The sequence below is a fragment of the Melanotaenia boesemani genome, chromosome 11 (assembly GCF_017639745.1).
Source record: "Melanotaenia boesemani isolate fMelBoe1 chromosome 11, fMelBoe1.pri, whole genome shotgun sequence".
Classification (NCBI taxonomy): domain Eukaryota; kingdom Metazoa; phylum Chordata; class Actinopteri; order Atheriniformes; family Melanotaeniidae; genus Melanotaenia; species Melanotaenia boesemani.
In genome coordinates, this window is record NC_055692.1 from 22292971 (window position 1) to 22310779 (window position 17809).

General features: G+C 39.4%; 1 protein-coding gene across 4 annotated transcripts in view; it reads right to left on the reverse strand.

Annotated features, from left to right (window-relative positions):
* kiaa0825 (KIAA0825 ortholog) overlaps positions 1 to 17809 on the reverse strand; it is a 115326-nt gene that overhangs the window by 79278 nt on the left and 18239 nt on the right. For all 4 annotated transcript variants that reach the window (XM_042000325.1, XM_042000327.1, XM_042000326.1 and 1 more), the window contains exons 7-15: positions 15245 to 15412; positions 13798 to 13880; positions 13355 to 13603; positions 9561 to 9838; positions 8266 to 8416; positions 6003 to 6193; positions 2443 to 2649; positions 2124 to 2231; positions 347 to 486 (exon numbers count right to left, since the gene is read on the reverse strand). In XM_042000325.1, the coding sequence (XP_041856259.1) occupies positions 347 to 486; positions 2124 to 2231; positions 2443 to 2649; positions 6003 to 6193; positions 8266 to 8416; positions 9561 to 9838; positions 13355 to 13603; positions 13798 to 13880; positions 15245 to 15412 (1575 nt within the window). The remainder of the gene's footprint in view (positions 1 to 346; positions 487 to 2123; positions 2232 to 2442; positions 2650 to 6002; positions 6194 to 8265; positions 8417 to 9560; positions 9839 to 13354; positions 13604 to 13797; positions 13881 to 15244; positions 15413 to 17809) is intronic.

Below are 17809 nucleotides of genomic sequence, written 5' to 3' on the forward strand. Positions count from 1 at the left end.
GCTCTATTGATTTAGTGATGATGATGACCAAGGTGAAAATGATGATGATAGCAAAGATGCTGATGATAACTTCATAAAATGAATAGAGCTCATCAAAGTCTGTGTAACTCGATCAGGAACATGGAGCACCATGATTAAGACCCTAATAAACATCTCCCACACATTTCTGCTGCAAGATCAAAGAATTACAAAATTATAAAAAAAATGAAAGAAAAAAATTTAATGAATTAAATTATTCTCTCAAAGGTGTCCATATTTCAGATGTTTGTGACAACTTTGGGACACAGACAGCATCCTTTACATATTTACAGACAGCAGTCTATGCAAACTAAAATAAAGGACTCACAAGAATTTTCCAGGAGAATTCTGGGCAGGTGACAGTCTTCATACAGAAGTGTTCGCAGCAGCAACTTGGGACTGCATCCTGGGTCAGAGGTCAGTAGCCTCAGCTGACATCCCAAGGCTGGCTTGCCCATAAGGCCATCGCTAAGAGAGATGATGAAAAAAGAGGGAAAATGTTGTTGACAGTTCTGCAGTGTCAGGTGAGTATACAGATAGGAGTCAAAAGGGGAATAGCTGCAATGGTAACTTCCTACAGTGTCACTCACTTCAGATTTAAGCTTAGGCTCAAAATACCCTCACTCTCACTTACTTATAGTGTGCACCGGGAAGGAATTAGCTCTAATCTTGGCCAGCTAAAAGCAAATTAACATTTGGGAGACAGCCAAATACATGAATATACAGCAATACCCCCCTCCTACATCTTTTGTATAACCAAGGGGCTGCAGCCAGCTGTGGGTAATGAGCCGTATCTTTAGTGCGTGTGTCTGAGTCAGTGTATGTGCTCTTCAGAGCTTTTGCTAGTGGTTATGCATGTGAGCAAGTAAGAGTGCATGCTGACATGTGTGCTTGCACGTTACTTTATACATCTCAATAAAATCTAATGGAAGGAGTGGACAGGCTTTGTCTTAAGAGCAAGGCAGCACAGGGGGTGTCTGCACAGAAATTAACCATTTGATTTGAGCCAAAAGGCAAGAGCAGGGTGCACCCTGCTGCTTGACTGAGGAAAACTGTGGCTCAGTCTGACAGCACAATTTATGATGTCACTGGGACTGCAAATCCAGAAGAAATCCTCTTTAACTGCTCTGATAAATCTACCCAACTACAGTACAGGGTCAGCTTACAAAACCAAGACACACAGATACACTTATACACACACACAAACACACACACACATACACAAATCCAAGTTCAAGGAGAAAAATACAGAGCATGACTGTGCGCAAATACAGATAGACAGACAACAAAACGTCCTGTGCTTTCTTAATTGCTTTTCTTTCTTTTTTTTTTTTTTAAATCTTTTGTGATCAGATATGGTTTCATTTAATAATATTAAAAATTGATGTTATCTAAACGGACTGGGGAAATATTTGGCCACAGTGATTAGGTACTGGAGGAGGACCTGGCTATGGACCATTTGGCATCCTCGCATGAAGGCAGGAGGTGGGAGCAAAGAAATAAAGAGGCCATAAAAATAAACTAATTTCAGCTTTCCAATACTTAGAGGGAAAGTGTGGGTTAGTTTGATTTAAGCTCCATCAGCATGCAATGACATCATCTTTGGCTGTGATAGAGATGAGAGGGGAAGAGAGTGGCGAAAAGCGTGAGGCAAGTGTGATTGACTGCACAGCAAAGGTCACAACAATAACTAGACATAAAATACATATATACTTGTGTAGCTTTGTTGATGCTTCCTGTGTACAGCCCTAAACAACCATCAACCTTAACTCTATGTCAGAAGCAATGGTGGTTTATTTTTTACTTTTTTCACCTTCCATCTGTGTTAGATTATTATTGCAATATATATATATATATATATATATATGATCATGTACTGGACAGCTGTATCTTCACACACACAGTTACATGTGGTTCTCTTTGGGAAGGGGGGAACCTGGTGTATCATAGCAGTGTGTGTGTGCGTGTGTGTGTGTGTGTGTGTGTGTGTGTGTGTGTGTGTGTGTGTGTGTGTGTGTGTGTGTGTGTGTGTGTGTGAACATGCATACTGTTTCTGTCTACTATATGATGGATGACAGATGGCATGATGGGTGTATTTTACATACCGTATGGCCTGCTCTGTGAAGAGGTCAGGGTGGATAGCATTTAGCCAGCGTACAACAGGGCAGTTGGGTTGTGATGTAGACTCCTTTGAACCATTAATCATAAATGTCCTGGAGGAATTAAAATTCCACATGGCCACAAATTACTCTGGAAAATTCTAACATTAAAACAAACACATCCTGCTGCTCATTTAATTCGGCTCTCAGGTAGCCCGCCCTTTTCAGTCTATCTCTTCTGACCAATGTGGGACTATGTCTGACATGCCTAATTTACACCACTTTAAGATGTATAATAAAAGCATTTTGTGCATTCTGTACCAACCTATAAAGCAAAGACAAGGGTGCTGTGACAATGATGAGGACCATCAGGAGTTGGTCACATAGGCTGTGGATTTGGTATGGCCAGTCAGAACCACCAACAATTATGGTCATTTCTGAAGAAGGGCTGATCAGGACCAAAGCCTCAGGGCTCTCACACACACTCCACATGAGATGCTCCACATACAGCAACACTGCCGTGATGTCACATCTTAAATACAAGGTGAGAGAAAAAGAAAGGTGAATGTAAGCATGAAAACAAAACAAAAAAACATTATTTTAGTAAGTTCCCTGGTACATGATCAAATATTTGGTCAATATGCAGCTGCTTCTTTGCAAAGATAACAGAACATTGTAATTTTACTTAGAGAAAGTAGATAGTCTAACTATAGGATAGTACAAATGTCATTACTGTGATGTAACACAAACTCATTGCTTTTAATTAAACCTCCATAAACATTTTCTCTCATCTTGTTATCAAATACTGTCATTTCCTCATCTTTGGCTCACTATGGCCTCAACTGTTACCAGACACTCAGGAATGGGCTGATACAAGGGTCCCGATGTAGCATAAGACTACCCATGTGGGTGTTATATACATATGAGATCTGGAGACATTTTAAAAGACATCTGTTTGGCTGCACCTCATATTTTACAACCGTCCTGCAAGAAACACAGATATCTCTGAGTAACATAAACTGGGGTTTTCATTGCAATTTGGATGTATGACACATGAGTATTTCACTTTGTTTTTGTCATTGTGATTTATTTTAACTGTATGTCTGAGTAAGCCCATTTATTTTAATATAGAATTTAAAATTAAGATTGAAGAAACACAGAAAGCTCACAGAGGGACAGCAGATGTGTTCAGACCTCCAAAATCAATCCTACAAGATCATTTCAGCCAAGAATTTTTACTTCATTGCAAAGGACTCAAGCATTATCATATTATGTCTGTATATTATAATTCTGCAGCCAGAATGAGAAGTTAAAAGTAAAAAGTATAAGAAGGTTCAGCATATGTATATTTCATCTTGTTATAAAGACACTACAAACTACTTCTATATTATTCAGAAAGGAATACCTATTTTCTTCACTCCCAAAAACTAAATAGGTTAGAACCAGAATATTTCAATAGACTAAAATATGTTTCAGTCACAGCAACACATTGGCAGTTGCATTTGCATCATCTTGTGGTTTACAGTCATGTGAAAAAAAGAAATTACACACTTTTTTTTAAAACTAAAACTTTGTGAATTCTAACATTGAAAAACAAACAAAAAAAAAAGAACAAGCCAAAATTCAGGTTCTCACTCAATGGCAAAGATGAACGACATCAGCTGTGATCGTAGAGAAGCAATTCTTGCTTCCAATCAATCTGTAAGGGGTTATAGGGTAATTTCCAAATCATTTGGAGTTCATTATTCTACAGTGAGAAAGATTATTCATAGGTAGAAAACATTCAAGGCAGATTCCAACCTTCCTAGAAGTGAACATCACAGCAAGTTCACCCTAAGGTCATATTGTGCAATGCTGAGCAACTGCAAAAACCCAAGAGCTACTTCACAGACTTTGCGGACCTCAGTTAGCATGGTAAATGTTAATGTTTATGACAGTCTAATTAGAAAAAGGCTAAAAATGTGTTTCATTTAGAAGAGTTGCAGAAGAAAATTTTTTCTCTCTGAAAAGGAACATGGCAGTTAGCTTGTATTTTGCAGAGCTACATTTAACAAATCACAAAACTTCTGACATAATGTATTTTGAAAAGATCAGACAAATGTAATGCTGTTTTGGCAACAATGCACGCAATGAAAACAAAGTATTTCAGTATAAACACCTCATACCAATTGTGAGGCAGAGTGGTACAGCGGTGATGATTTGAGCTTGTTCTGGGTTCACAGCACCTGAAAATCTTGCAGCCATTGTGTTAACCATAAAATTCTCTGTATGCCAAAGTATTATAGAGTGAAAGGTCATGTCATCTAGTGACTAAAGCTTGATAGACATTGGAAAATGAAACATAATGATCCCAAACACACATGCAAAAACACAACTGAATGGCTGTAAAATAAAAGACCCACAGTGTTGGGATGAGTTCAGACTTCAAAACAATTGTGTGAAATGCTGTGGTGGGACCTCAAGAAAGCTGTAAATTAATAAATTCCAGCAAACCTAAAGGAACTGAAGCAATATTGTACAGATGAGTGACCAAAAATTCCTACACAACAATGTCAGAGACTAAAAACATCACAGAGAAAATATCTACTTCAAGTTATTGCTGCTAAAGTTGGTTCTGTATACAATAATTCATGGATGTGCTTGTTTTTCACACAATTTTTACAATATTATTTAGTTTTTGTTGAATGATTTATCACTTTGTGCAATATGCCATATGACTGATGTCCATCTGAGGTTGTATTTACCAAATGTTTACACCTTCTGAGAGTCGGGTGAGCTTTTATTGCGTACTGATATGTAAAAGCGTTGAACTGACAGAGGGCATGCTTTCTTTTTCTTATACCTGTATGTCATCTCATGAAGAATCCAGATACTCCTTAGTTTTATTGGACTTACAGGCCACCTTTAATACAGTGGATCACAGCACATTGTTATCCCGTTAAGAGCATAATGTAGGCATTCAAGGCACTGCCCTCGACTAGTTCAGGTCCTACTTAGCTGAGAGAACTTCTTGTGTCAAACTCAGATTTTAAATCCTCGTGTGATCCTCTGTCATGAGGTATCCCCCAGGACTCAGTTTTTGGCCTTTACTTTTTCTTTTTATCTCCCTCCTCTGGGTTTATCTTTAGAAAAGTGTGCTGTCCATTTCTTTGCTAATGACAGCCAGGTTTATATGCCTCTGAAATGAAAGGACTCCTATTCCTGGAAATTGTTGGAGTGCCTCGAAGATGTAAAGTTCAGGATGGCTTTAAACTTTCTGTTTTTTAACGATAAAAAGACAGAGGTTTTAATATTTGGTCCCAGTGTAACTATTGGATCCTCCACTTTTGATTTGGGTCCTCTGCCACAATTTGTCAAACCGACTGTCACCAACCTGGGTGTAAAAATGAACAAAGATTTTAAATTAAACAGACAGGTCAGTGTAGTGAAAAGCAGCTTTTATCAGCTTAGAAAATTGGCCAATATCAAACATATTCTTTAGGGGAAAAAAAAGATTTTGAGATTGTGATCCATGCTTTCATCACAAGACAGCTGGATTACTGCAATTCACTTAATGTTGGTTTTTCTCAGCCGTCCTTATCCTGTCTCCAGCTGGTGCAAAACGCTCCTGCACATCTTTTAACAGGTACAAAAATTGCACTGTGAGATTTTGCAACTTTTATTGGGGAAAAAGGCAAACAGCATCCTTTCTGCAATCTGGAGCTTAAAGTTCCAGAGTGTGGATCTCCCTAAAATGTTACACATTGGAACTTAAAGGGTATGGAAGAGATTAAACAGACAAAAGCACTAATTGAAATATTTTCTGTGCTTGCCATATTATTGTATTTGCAATCTAATTCACATTTCTTTTCATAAAATTGCTACTGCAACTCTGATCTAAAATACCTGATCTGCAGATGTCTTTTGTATGAAGCGCGGACCTTGGCATATCTTTGCACCAGTAGCTGTAAAGTCTCTGACAACACCTGTCCAAGCACATCTTTGGCCAACTCTGTTGGAAGAACTGCCCACAGGTCGCTGCGAAGCCCACACAGGAAGTAGAACCACATCTGCAGTGAGAAGGAACACCGCTCGCCCTGTTGAAGAAAGTGGTGGATAGAAGGAGTCGTAGATGAAAATATGTTTTGATGTGGACATTGACAGTGAAGCAAAAACACAGAGGAGGAAAACACAGAAGAAGAGAAAAAGCAGATAAGAGAGAAAAAGTGAGAGAGAAAAAAAAAGAGAGGCACAGACAGGTCTGTCAACACCAGGATGTCTTAGTGGTCATGCCACCTGCACTCTGCACCTGGGTTTCTTCTCCCACTGGGATTTTGGGCTGCTTCAAAGTCATGAGCTGAAGATCACATCGCAACAGGCACACACTTGCACACAAATACATGCTCACACATATAGAGAGGTGAAAGAGCAGGGGATAGATCAACAACTTTTTGAATAAAAGGGACCTTAGACAAGAAAGCAAGAACAATAAAAGACAAAGACAGATGAAAGACAGACGGAGAGAGATTATTACTCTGGCATCCTGCAGCTTAATTGTAAATTAAAGAGATTAATTCAATATTCTACTGTTACCTCAAATGTGTCATACTATATCTAACCTCCAGAGAAATTTACGTCCATGGAAGGTGTGTCGGGGGTATTGATTCAAACTATTTAATCTCCTTAATGTCCTCAGCTCATCATGTTCCTCTGATTTTGCCCCCACTTAATCTTGTTTGCCTTGTGTCTTACATCATGCTTATCAGTCAGGTATTGGCCATTGATGATGGATGTGACATGGCTCTATGCTTGGCATTAGATCTCTATCTTCTGTCTTCATTCTCAGTCAAGCTACACAGACAGAGACACTTGGTCTAAAGCAAAAGCAACCCTAACTAAAAATGTGTTTAGTCTCATGCAAGTTAAACTTCATTCAACCAGCCCATTAACTATGGACCAAATCCTATTTAGAACTTAAAGATGATGGCTTGGCAAGAGGGAAGACTGTATCTTGGCTGGGGAGCTAAGGATGGAATAAACCTAGAAACTCAGAGCGTCTTTAGTTTATTTTTTTTTAATCTTATTTAGATGAAAGTCATTTTTGGGCTCCAAAGGCCCTAAAGGCAAAATCCTAACAAAAATACTCACCAAGGTCAGATTTGAAACTGCCTTTGATCAACCAAACAAATCTCACATGTTCTCATTTTACTGTAACATATTAATCATTCTTCTGCCAACAACAATTCATGTGTCAATATGAATTTATTAAAAAAAATCAGGCTGGAGAATGGTCTCTCTGAAGCTACATTAAGCTGTGAAAGAGCCAACACACTAGCTGGAAATCCAGGAGATGGAAACCTGATGCGTACATTAATACATATGGAGTATAACAGACACAAAATATCTGGAAACATACATGCATACACACACAAGATGAAATGCACAACCTGAGATGCTGCTGCAAGATTCATTTGTATAAATCCACACAGAGATGGTGTAACAAAAGCACACACCTGCACACAGCAGGCCTGTCTGACACTACTGACCCATGGAAGAAGTGAGGAATAAAGAGGGGGAGGGGAACAGCAAAAGCAGGATGAAGCAAGAAGAAGAGAGGTTTAGATTGGTTTAAGGGCATGAAGGCAGGGGAGTTCTAGGGGCCCTTTGCCGTTTCCAGACAGTCCCAGTGTAGACTGCAGACTTCAGACGGCTGAATCCCTGGAGCCCCCAGGGCAGCATGGAAGCCACAGATGTTCTCAGGAAGCTCAGAGTACAACACTCAGTTAGAAAAGTGAGAGTAGGAGGTAAAAGTGTGTTGTGGGAATGAAAAGGAGAAGAAAGAATGCTCTAGAGTATAATTCCTTGAGTTCTTCAAAATCTATGGAACAAGCCGTGTAAGACGAGGCATCAGAATTTCTTCTTACAATGGCAAGAGTTAAATCAACACTAGATAGTACTAGAGCAGTATTTTTACTATGGATAAACAAACAACACCAAACAAAAGGGTTCAACAAATAGTTCATGATACCAAACCCAAAGAGGTTTATTAAGACTCATTTCTATGCATTTAACAGTTTATTAGCATAGTGTGGCAGATTTATTTTAAGTTGCTATAGCTGTGAAAGTATATTAAGCTAAAGAAAATATTAAAAATGTAAGGATATTTTACCTCATAGAATGGTTTTGGGTCAGCCCAGTCGTGGCTCTCCGCATCCTGAAGAATACAGGTGAAACAAACCTGGGTGCAGTAGCTGGTAAGCTGTTCTCTCAAGGCCTCCACTGTCTCTCTGTACTTCTGGATAGGTAGTAGAGTCAGAGGTCTAGGCAAGAGGAAGGAAACACATCTTTAAAGGTAATGAATTAAAATACATAATCTACATTGCACTAGACACATTAAGGAAAACGAACAAGCTTAGTCAGGTCAAGAGTTCAACAGGGCACAATCCTGTAATCCAGATGCATGATTAATTACTGTATATGTAGTGAGCTATCAAACAAACATGAGGTGAAACGATTAGATGAAAGAACAGATCATTTATTCTAAAAGTTCAATGTGACATTTTTTATTCTTGAAATGTGCCTGTCTTGGTTTTCAGAAATAGAGAAGAGCTACACAGAGGTGCAGGAAGCTTAAAACCGAGGGGACTAAATGGTGTAGAGAGGAAATTGTATATGACCAAAGGGGATGCAGTGCAAGTACAGGTGGAGGAGCACTTGGGGCCAAAGGTGGGCCAACAGGGCACCAGGGATGCCTTTAGAGGGGATCCACAGACAGCAGAGGTTAAAGGGGTATTAAGGGGCATTAAAGTCACCAGTTGTAGAGCCAATATAAGCATCATTATCACCTGTCAATCTTTTTTTTTTATTCTGTTAACTGACTGTGAATTCCTCCCATTAATCTCAAATCTTCTATTTAATTAAAACTTAACTAGCTCTTCTTCTGTTGTCTATTTAGGGTTTTTTTTAAGAACTCTCTTCGATCCACTTCTTAAATATCATTCAACTTATAACTCTTGTAGGTAGTGTAGCTATCAATGCTGAGATTAAAGCTGTTAAATTGTCAGCAACTTTGGAATCATTGACTGATGTTAAAGACAAGAGAGTGAGCAATGATGGTTTGAATGATGTTTTCACAGTAATTTATTGACTTTGCCTTCATTTTTTCGGTTATTCTAAAAATGCATTTGTTGGGGTATCCTGAAGACATTGATGCAAAGCTCACATCACTTCAGGCTTGAAAGATACCCGCAAGCATTTGTTGTATCAAGTTGTTATGGTTTAATAACCTCTACAGTCAACATCTGTGGGTTTGCACATCTTTGTTGGTCACATAGCTTGGTCTGGTGTTGACAGATGCAATACTCACTAACAGTAAAATACATGAACACATAGCAGTCAATAAGCTTTTACATTCAATTTCCACAATTCCAACAAACAGACACACATCACACGCCTCCTTCTTACATTTTAGATGCGGCAGTATTTGAATCCTTCAGCCTCGCACTGTAATGCTCTAGACGCTGGTGCACATAAATGCATGTTGCCAACAGAGCAGGCAGGTTTTTCAGGGGTGCTGAGGAGGGTACCTCCAGGGCCCTATCCTGCAAACGCCCCAACATGGCAAATGCTGCTCTGCCACATGCCTCCACAAAGCTGGATCGCACCCCCAGGAGAGAACTGTCCCTGCAGGCTGCTGCCAGGGGTAGTAAGGCATCGATTTCAGTCAAGATTGCTCCACAGAACTGAAGAGAGAGGAAAGAAAACGATGATACCAATACCAGAAGGAGAATATGTCAGTTAAGAGGAAAAACATCAGGAAGAGACCTTCAATAAATGTAAATAATGGAACATTTGCTGGGAGTCATTGGAATGAAAGGGATTTGCTCCTGGCTGAGTATTACACAAGCATTTTTTTTCTATCATTGTGAAAGCCATTACAACTTAAAAGCAAACAGATCAGTGCAAATGCAGAAAACACATGTCTGAAGACATGCTCTCAGCAAAAACATTCAGGATACACCAGAATGTCAGTGTTATGTAAAAAAAAAAAAAAAAAAAACCAGTAAGGATCATATTAGCCACACTAGAGGATAAATGTAAGAGCATAGTAGAGGCAGTGGCTCAGACACACTGAGAGGAAAATCAAAGGTCAGGCAAAGGTGAGAGGGAGAAAGGGATGTAGCAGCACCATAAAAGGCCCACAGATGATTCTATAAACTGGCAGAGCAATAAACGAGACTTATTCACATTTGTCGTGGAGACAGGCCTATTGGGACAAGGATCTCTACACCTTCTCCTCTTCAGGGCCGAGCAGCCTGACTGATCAAGGTGGCTTAAAATAGTAGCGGCACAGTGGAGGTTTTCAATTAACATAAATGAAAAACACATTTTCCCTTCATATATTGTGCCATGCTGCATGGTTAGGTCAATGCAATATTGTTATGCCATTCTCATTTTCCTGAAACTCTTTCACACATATGGTACTAGACTTGTTGTAGTTTCAATGTACTAAAAGCTGATGGTAAATATTTTTGTGCATGTGTCTTGGTGTGTGTGTGTGTGTGTGTGTGTGTGAGTTAGAATAAATGCCGACATATATGCATATGATGAATGTGCAAAATATATGGGCTGCCAACACTTTAAAAAGCATAATGTGCAATACAACTTACGCACAAACACAACTGCCTCCTCTACATCATGTGCTTCTTGACAACACGATGAGAAGAATGAAAGATGATCAGGCAAGTGCCAAGGAGTCACATATGTGTGTGAGTTCAAATCCAAATTTATGAAGCTATATATGTGAATATACTACATGAGTTATGAGTCAGTTGGATCCTTAAAAAGCCCTAAAGCAAAGCATATTGCCTGGAGCTATTGAGACAGGTCACACTGAGGGAAGGTAATGTAGCTCAAAAAACGTCTATGCCAGTTTAATCAATCAATCAGTCACAGCATGTATTACTTACCTCTACAGTCACACTTTTATTTGACTTATTGTAGGAAATGGTCAGCCAGTTCGACATACTGTCACATCAGTGTTACAGTGTGTGTACACAACTGACAAACTCACAAACTCTTCACACGATTTTCTCCATAAAAGCGTCAAGTGTGGCCTTCCTCCACTGGCCATTTGGACAATTAGGTCAATATCTGACTTCATGTTGTCACTGGAAGCTTAGAATGAAAGAAAGCAGATGCAGACAGCACTGCCAAGCACATGAAGAGGCCCTGCAGAAGCATCTGACGCACACACATTTACACAAACACACTAATGCACCCTTGCTGAAATCAGACTTAAATGTTAACTAGTTTCAATCAAAGTCTGGAATCCCACCAGGACTATTATAGCAAGGTGAAAGAGACTCAATGTAGTTCATTTATTTATTTATTTTTTGCTAAGGAAGCCTGTTTGTGTGTGGAGAATGTGAAGAAAACAGGTAAGTGGAGAACACAAAGATGGGAACTTCTCCGGGAACAAGTTAGTTTTTTCTGTTGTAATAGAGATCTATCTTCGAGGTGAGAAGGGTCTAAAGAAATAAGGAGGGTTCAATCTCTGTTCTAACAGCAAGACAAATTCCAGCTGTTGAATAGAGGCAATTTTTTATTCATTTGTCTGCCAGTAAAAAAGTGAACTACAGACTCTGATGGATGAAAAATAATATTGTAGCCTGCATATCTATGGCAATATTAATAGTCAAGTGGGTTCATACAAAAAAAGCCAAGACTGAGGTATGAACATATGAATATAAAATGGTGAAATATTGATCCAACATAAAGCCTTTTAACTAGCTTCTTTTTTTTATTTTTTGCTGTCTGATTTCTACAGTATGTGCTAAAAAAATGGGACAGGGGCAACATACATATGTATATACTATATAAAAATATATATAGATATACAGATATACAGGTAGATACACAATATCTCACTGTCTTGCCTTGACTGTCTCTCTGGAACAGTGTTATTAAATGCAAATGCATGCAAGTATAACCTTTGGGCTGAAAGGCTCTCATCTTTGAAGCATTGACCTACACATAAATATGTTGTACAGGTCCTGAGCACAGACAAATTCTAACACTAGTTAGCAATGAGAGCCACAAATAAAGTCAGTGTAAAAGGGCTAAAGGAAGAGAGAGTGGAAAGAGGAGGAAAGACAGAGGTTGAGGCACTGATGATGAGGCTGTACAACACTCATTGTAGAGAAGAGTAGGGGATAGTAGAGGTGATAAGGAGAAGAATGAGTTAGTGAAAATGTCAGAAAGTTTAGATGGAGCTCTCTGAAAAGTTGTTTCAGCAATATTAAAACCTGAAAGATAATGAAGAAAGGCTAAAGAAATAGTGTCGGTATGTGGCTGTCTAGCCTAAAAATACTGCAGATCTTTTGTGGAGTTAGACCCTAAGCCTGGTTTTACAACAGAGGCTGGCGTTTTTTCTGAAAAAAAGTCAATCTCCAGTGTCAACTTCACCTCTCCAGAGCATTTCCCAGGCCCTCTCTTCTAGCCCTTTTGCTTAAGCTATCCCTTCTTTATCCTGCTTGCTACATAGCCACTTTGGCTTTTTGATACACCCCTCTATCATTAGTGCACTCTATATCCTCCATTTCCCCATTCAACACCTTTCTCTACATCATCTAACCCTCATAATATCACCCATAGTTGCTCTTGGTTTCTTCCTGTTTCTCTTTAGTCCCTGGAGTCTTCCCCATAAGTAATACTGATGACTCTTCCCAAGGCCCTTTCTGATACAGGGTGTCACCTGTGTCAGACCCAAATCATTTGGGCTCTCTATTATCCCAGGAGCTTTCCAACTGAGACAACGGAAGGCATTAATCTCCCTGCATCTGGGTGTGTAAGCCTACACTGTTCAGTTGGGTAGTAATAAAGAAGGATGAACAAGACAGGGACTGTGTATGGGAAAACAAGCTTTTGCAGAGGAGGACTGACAACTGGGTTCTTGTACATGGAATAAAACTGTGCACTAGACCTGTGTGTGTCTTAAACTTGTGTACATTTAGAATGCAGCAACTGTGTTTTACAGATTAATTATAAAGTGGTAACTTGTGTGTAGCATCTAGAGTCAGACTTAAATGAAATTATTTAACATGCACATTTTTTAACAACAAAGAACTTCATCCATGCAGAGAAAAACCCACACAGTAATTCTACAAATTTTTTAAAATGTAAAATCCACTCTGTTTAATTTTTTTTCCAAAAATAATATATAATAATAGTAAATTCTACTTTCTATTCAAAAATACCTTGGCTATCATTTTGGGAATGTCTCTCTCTGAGTAGCCATAAAAGCAGTCTTCTTTAAGATGTGCGTTAGTGGTGGACTGTCCAGTGACGAGGATAAGGGTGACAGATGTGTTTCCAGAAGAATGCAAGACCTCTTCTTGCTGTAGATTCTTAGCACAAACATCATCCAGTACCACTTTGACACAGTGCTCCATGTGAGGGGCCAGTCCCCTAAACGCTGACCTCCAGTTAAAATCCAAAGTCTGTGCCTGTAAAACAGGAGACAAGCCAACAGCCAATTAATATATAAATGCTAAAGGGAAATATTTCACTTGTACCATTTCACAGCTACAAATGATTTAGCTGCTTTGTAATAACAGAAAATTGCAATAAGTCTCAATGATATTCGATAGATGTGACAGAAGACAAACTTTCATGTGACAAACACTTCCAAAAGTCTCACCTCGGGAGTGTGAGGTTTGTCTGCGGTTTGTTTCTTGCCATCTGTTCTCATACTTGAATCCTCTCTACTCTTTTTCAAGATACCTAAAGAGAAAGCACAAAAGGGTAACTACAATAATTTTAATCATGGATTAAAAATATTGTACATCTAAATTTACAGTAGCTTTTGTTGAGCTTTGAAATGTATGTGAACTTTCAAAAAGCATCAACATGATAATAAAACTGAGAAGAAATCCTGAATCTAAAATGATGTTGTGATAGTTCTTATTGTAAAGATTTCCATATTAGGAACTGTAATATATTAATATGTATATTTTCATAGAACATATAAATGGATCCAAACCCTAAAATGCCATTTTGATTCTTTGATGTTGGGAATTTTACCAACATCATATGAATTCATGCTAAAGGATTTAACAAGCCTGTGAAGAAAGCCACTAGTGATAATTCCAGCTACTACAGTTTTTGCTAGCACTCAACTGACTTCTTTTTTTCAACTCCTCAGGGAGTTACTTGCATGAGACACACTGACCGGAGTATGACTGCACATGCCTCAGAGGGAGTTAAAAATTGCTGATGGAAATGCCTCTAAATGTCTAAATTTGGGGTTTAGATTTGATTTGAACCTAGATAGTAGAAACAATATATGGGATAATTCCGTGAGGGGAGATTGGGTGGATGTGTGCAGAGACGGCAGAGTGCAGGGCGGGGGGGTGCCGTGACTACAAGCGTACAGGATGTTGAGCTGGGTTTCAATTAAAAACCCACGAACATCAAGGCCATAGTTTCCTAATCAGAAAACGAAGAGTAAGACCCCAGGCGAGGTAATTTAGTCGAACAAGACCGCATGCAATGGAAGAAGGAGGAAGCAGCAAGCACATCACTTTTTGACCTTTAAGCCCATCTGATGAATTTCTGGTAATTAAGCCGTTTGATTGCTTGGAATTAATGATTTGGATAACTGCCCTTTAAAGGCTGTTTACCTCTCTGTAAATTGAGCCTTTCTGCAAGTCTTGTTTTTGTAAATGTAACCTTTATGGAAATTACTCCATGCGCCAAAAGCTTTCATTTAACATCTCTGTAGTGGCAGTTCAAAGGGGAAAGAGGAAAAGGATACTAAAGACTAATACAACGCCCAAGATAAACCTAAACTAAAAAAACACATACTTTCAGCCGCAACTCAGACTTTATGCTAGAGTAGAGTTCCATGTGTGTGTGTGTGTGTGTATGTAGGTGTGTGGGACTGTTTATGACTTAATACAGTCATCTGAAGAAAATCTTGAGGAAAATTACATTCATATTATTTTTGGCCTGTTTATCAATATTTTTTTTTTCGACTAAATGATCCCTTCCAGTCACTAAAAGCACAAGCACAAATTATAATCTTAGAGTCTTGACAAGTACATACTGTAGGTAAATGTGTGAATGTTGGAGGAACAAAGCTGTACCTTTTATACTTGGAGCATCTTCTGTACAGTTAACGAAGGTCATGTTGGTGACAAGCTCCCTCACTTCGCTTTCAAACCTCAGCAGGGTGCAAGCCAGCTGGGTTAAGGCCCTCAACTGGTGGGAGGTCAAACTGAAGCTCCTACTTTTAATGGGAAGCTCCATTGGTGCTGTGAAAGGGGATGGGGGGGGGGAGACAAATAAATACAAAACAAATCTGCATGCAATGGAGTTTACAGTTTACATAAAGAATGAGAATGGGGTTTTCACCCAATCTCCCTGCCTACTGGAACACATCAACAGCATCCTCCTCCAGAAGTCTTGCAGTGTATTGCGCCTTTGGTAATATTGACCCATTCATGTTTTCCCAATACACAGAGTACACATACAGAGAAAAAAAAAAGCAAAACTTTGTTCTGTAAGAAGTCGCACATGCACAGCCTTGCTTCCCAGCATAAAACTTTTCTCCCCCTAACCCGCTGATGACCCTCTCAGCAAATATGGATTTCCCATTTTGTAGGCTGCCAAAGCCATCACCCAGGGGATGTTCCGCATTAAGCTGGAGAATGGGTGGATGGGAGATGCGTTGCCATGCGCTGAGACACATGCACAAATACTTTTGAGGGTCCGCTTAAATGAGCTCCTCAACTGCAAAGGCATCTGGGAATGGATGAGCTCAGTATTAGCCTAGACTCTGAAAGCACCAGGATGATTGAGCACTGAGATGGAAAGAAGACGGGGGTCCTTCTTCAATAATTGTAACATTATTGCCTCTGGATCCTAATGTAATTTTGCTATATTGTTAAACAAAATCTGGCAATATGACAACAACACCATCCCCAAGGATGTCTAGTTTAATCATGCATGAGGTTGATTCAGTGTGTTGTGTGTGGGCACTTGTGTATGTTTATATGAGTATTAATGAGTGTGAGTCACTGCAGTTTCTGTGTTTGAGTTTAGGGTGTGTGTACACATGTTGATGTGCATGTAATTCAGGTCATTATGAATAACTTAATTTGTAAACTACACTACTACACACATTTGCACTTGTCAGTCTTGCAAGATAATTGTCAACATTTCAACCAGCGTCTGTGGTCACCATGGAATATACTCCAACCTCAAGATCGTTTCTGTCTGCAGTTTCACAATAAGTTTGTGTTTATGCGCACGTGCGTGTGTGTGTGCATCCAAGTACATTGCAATAGAATAGCTGTGTAATTATTTGGGTGTGTTGAAATGCATGTGTTTTCATTTGTGTTTGTGTGCAATTAAGCTGCATGGGTCCCCAACTCAGCAGCTCCTCCATAATGGGGTCCAGTGGGAGCATTTGCTAGAGAGCCCATATGCACATTCACGCACCAACACCACCAACCTAATCTATTTCTGAAGTTACTCAAGAGCTTCTGATCCTTAACACAGGGGCTTAAATCAATTAAATCTGACAAAAAGGGGGCATATTTGAGAGCCAGCCACTGTATTCTCTTAAAACCCACCCTGATGACCCCTTTGACCCCATTTCTCACCTTCTCTGTGGTGTTCCTCTGAGCAAACAACCACTACCATTCATTCTGCTCATGCCATCAATCTGTGACCCTATGACAGTTTCACTTGATCATTAAGTCACACTCTAAACAGTGGCACATGACCTTGGTGTTTACCAATACTGTGCAAAGTCTTTCATTGGGCTCTGCTGCTCAGCCTATATTGGTATTTATAGTTGCCTCCCTAGCCAAATAGGCCTATAGCCATAGCAGTCTAGTACATAGCCATCTAAACCTCATTATACCTTTGTCACAACAGTGAGGCCAAATGGAGGCTCCCATAGCCACTTGATGGAGAGGGTGTACTTAAAAGCACCCAGGTGTGTCATATAGCATAGTACATAGCATGTCTCATAGAGCAGATTGAGGAGGGGGCACTAGCAGCCAGGAGAGTTCAACTAAAGGTCAATGTACTGAGAATCAATAAGGGAGGAGCTGGTGCTGAGAGCAGGGCAAAAATTATATGTTTATTATAAGAGCTGCTCCACATGACATCATGGTGTGAAGATGTTCTTATAAACAGGAAGATAAATGAGAGGCCATATTGTTGTGATCATTATAGACACAGGAGGTATGTCGTTAAGTGCTCTTAAAGCAAAAAACAAATGTGGATTAATGGAAATTGCTTTATTTTTTTTTCTTTTTATACTTAATGTTTTAAAAAATAAAACATCAAATTTTGAAAGTTAACATGAGTTTTAGTTTGCAGCTTTAAATAATAACAGTCTGAGAAAATAAATAAATCAACAGAACAGGTATTTTCGTGAGCTATCAGTCTTCTTGTCTCTGTGGGTTCCATCAGCTCTACTGTATTCTTTCTCACACACACAAACACACACACACACGCACAGTGGTCTTGACTGGCAGGGAATTGAGAGAGAAGAAGGGAGGAGGAGATCTAGGGAAAGAAAAAGAGGTGGTAGTAAGGGATGGAAACATGGGGAGGGGAAGGAGGGGCACGATATGGGAATTCCCTTAGCAGTTGTTATTGATTCCGGTGTTTACGGGCGAATAGTTTAGTGCCGT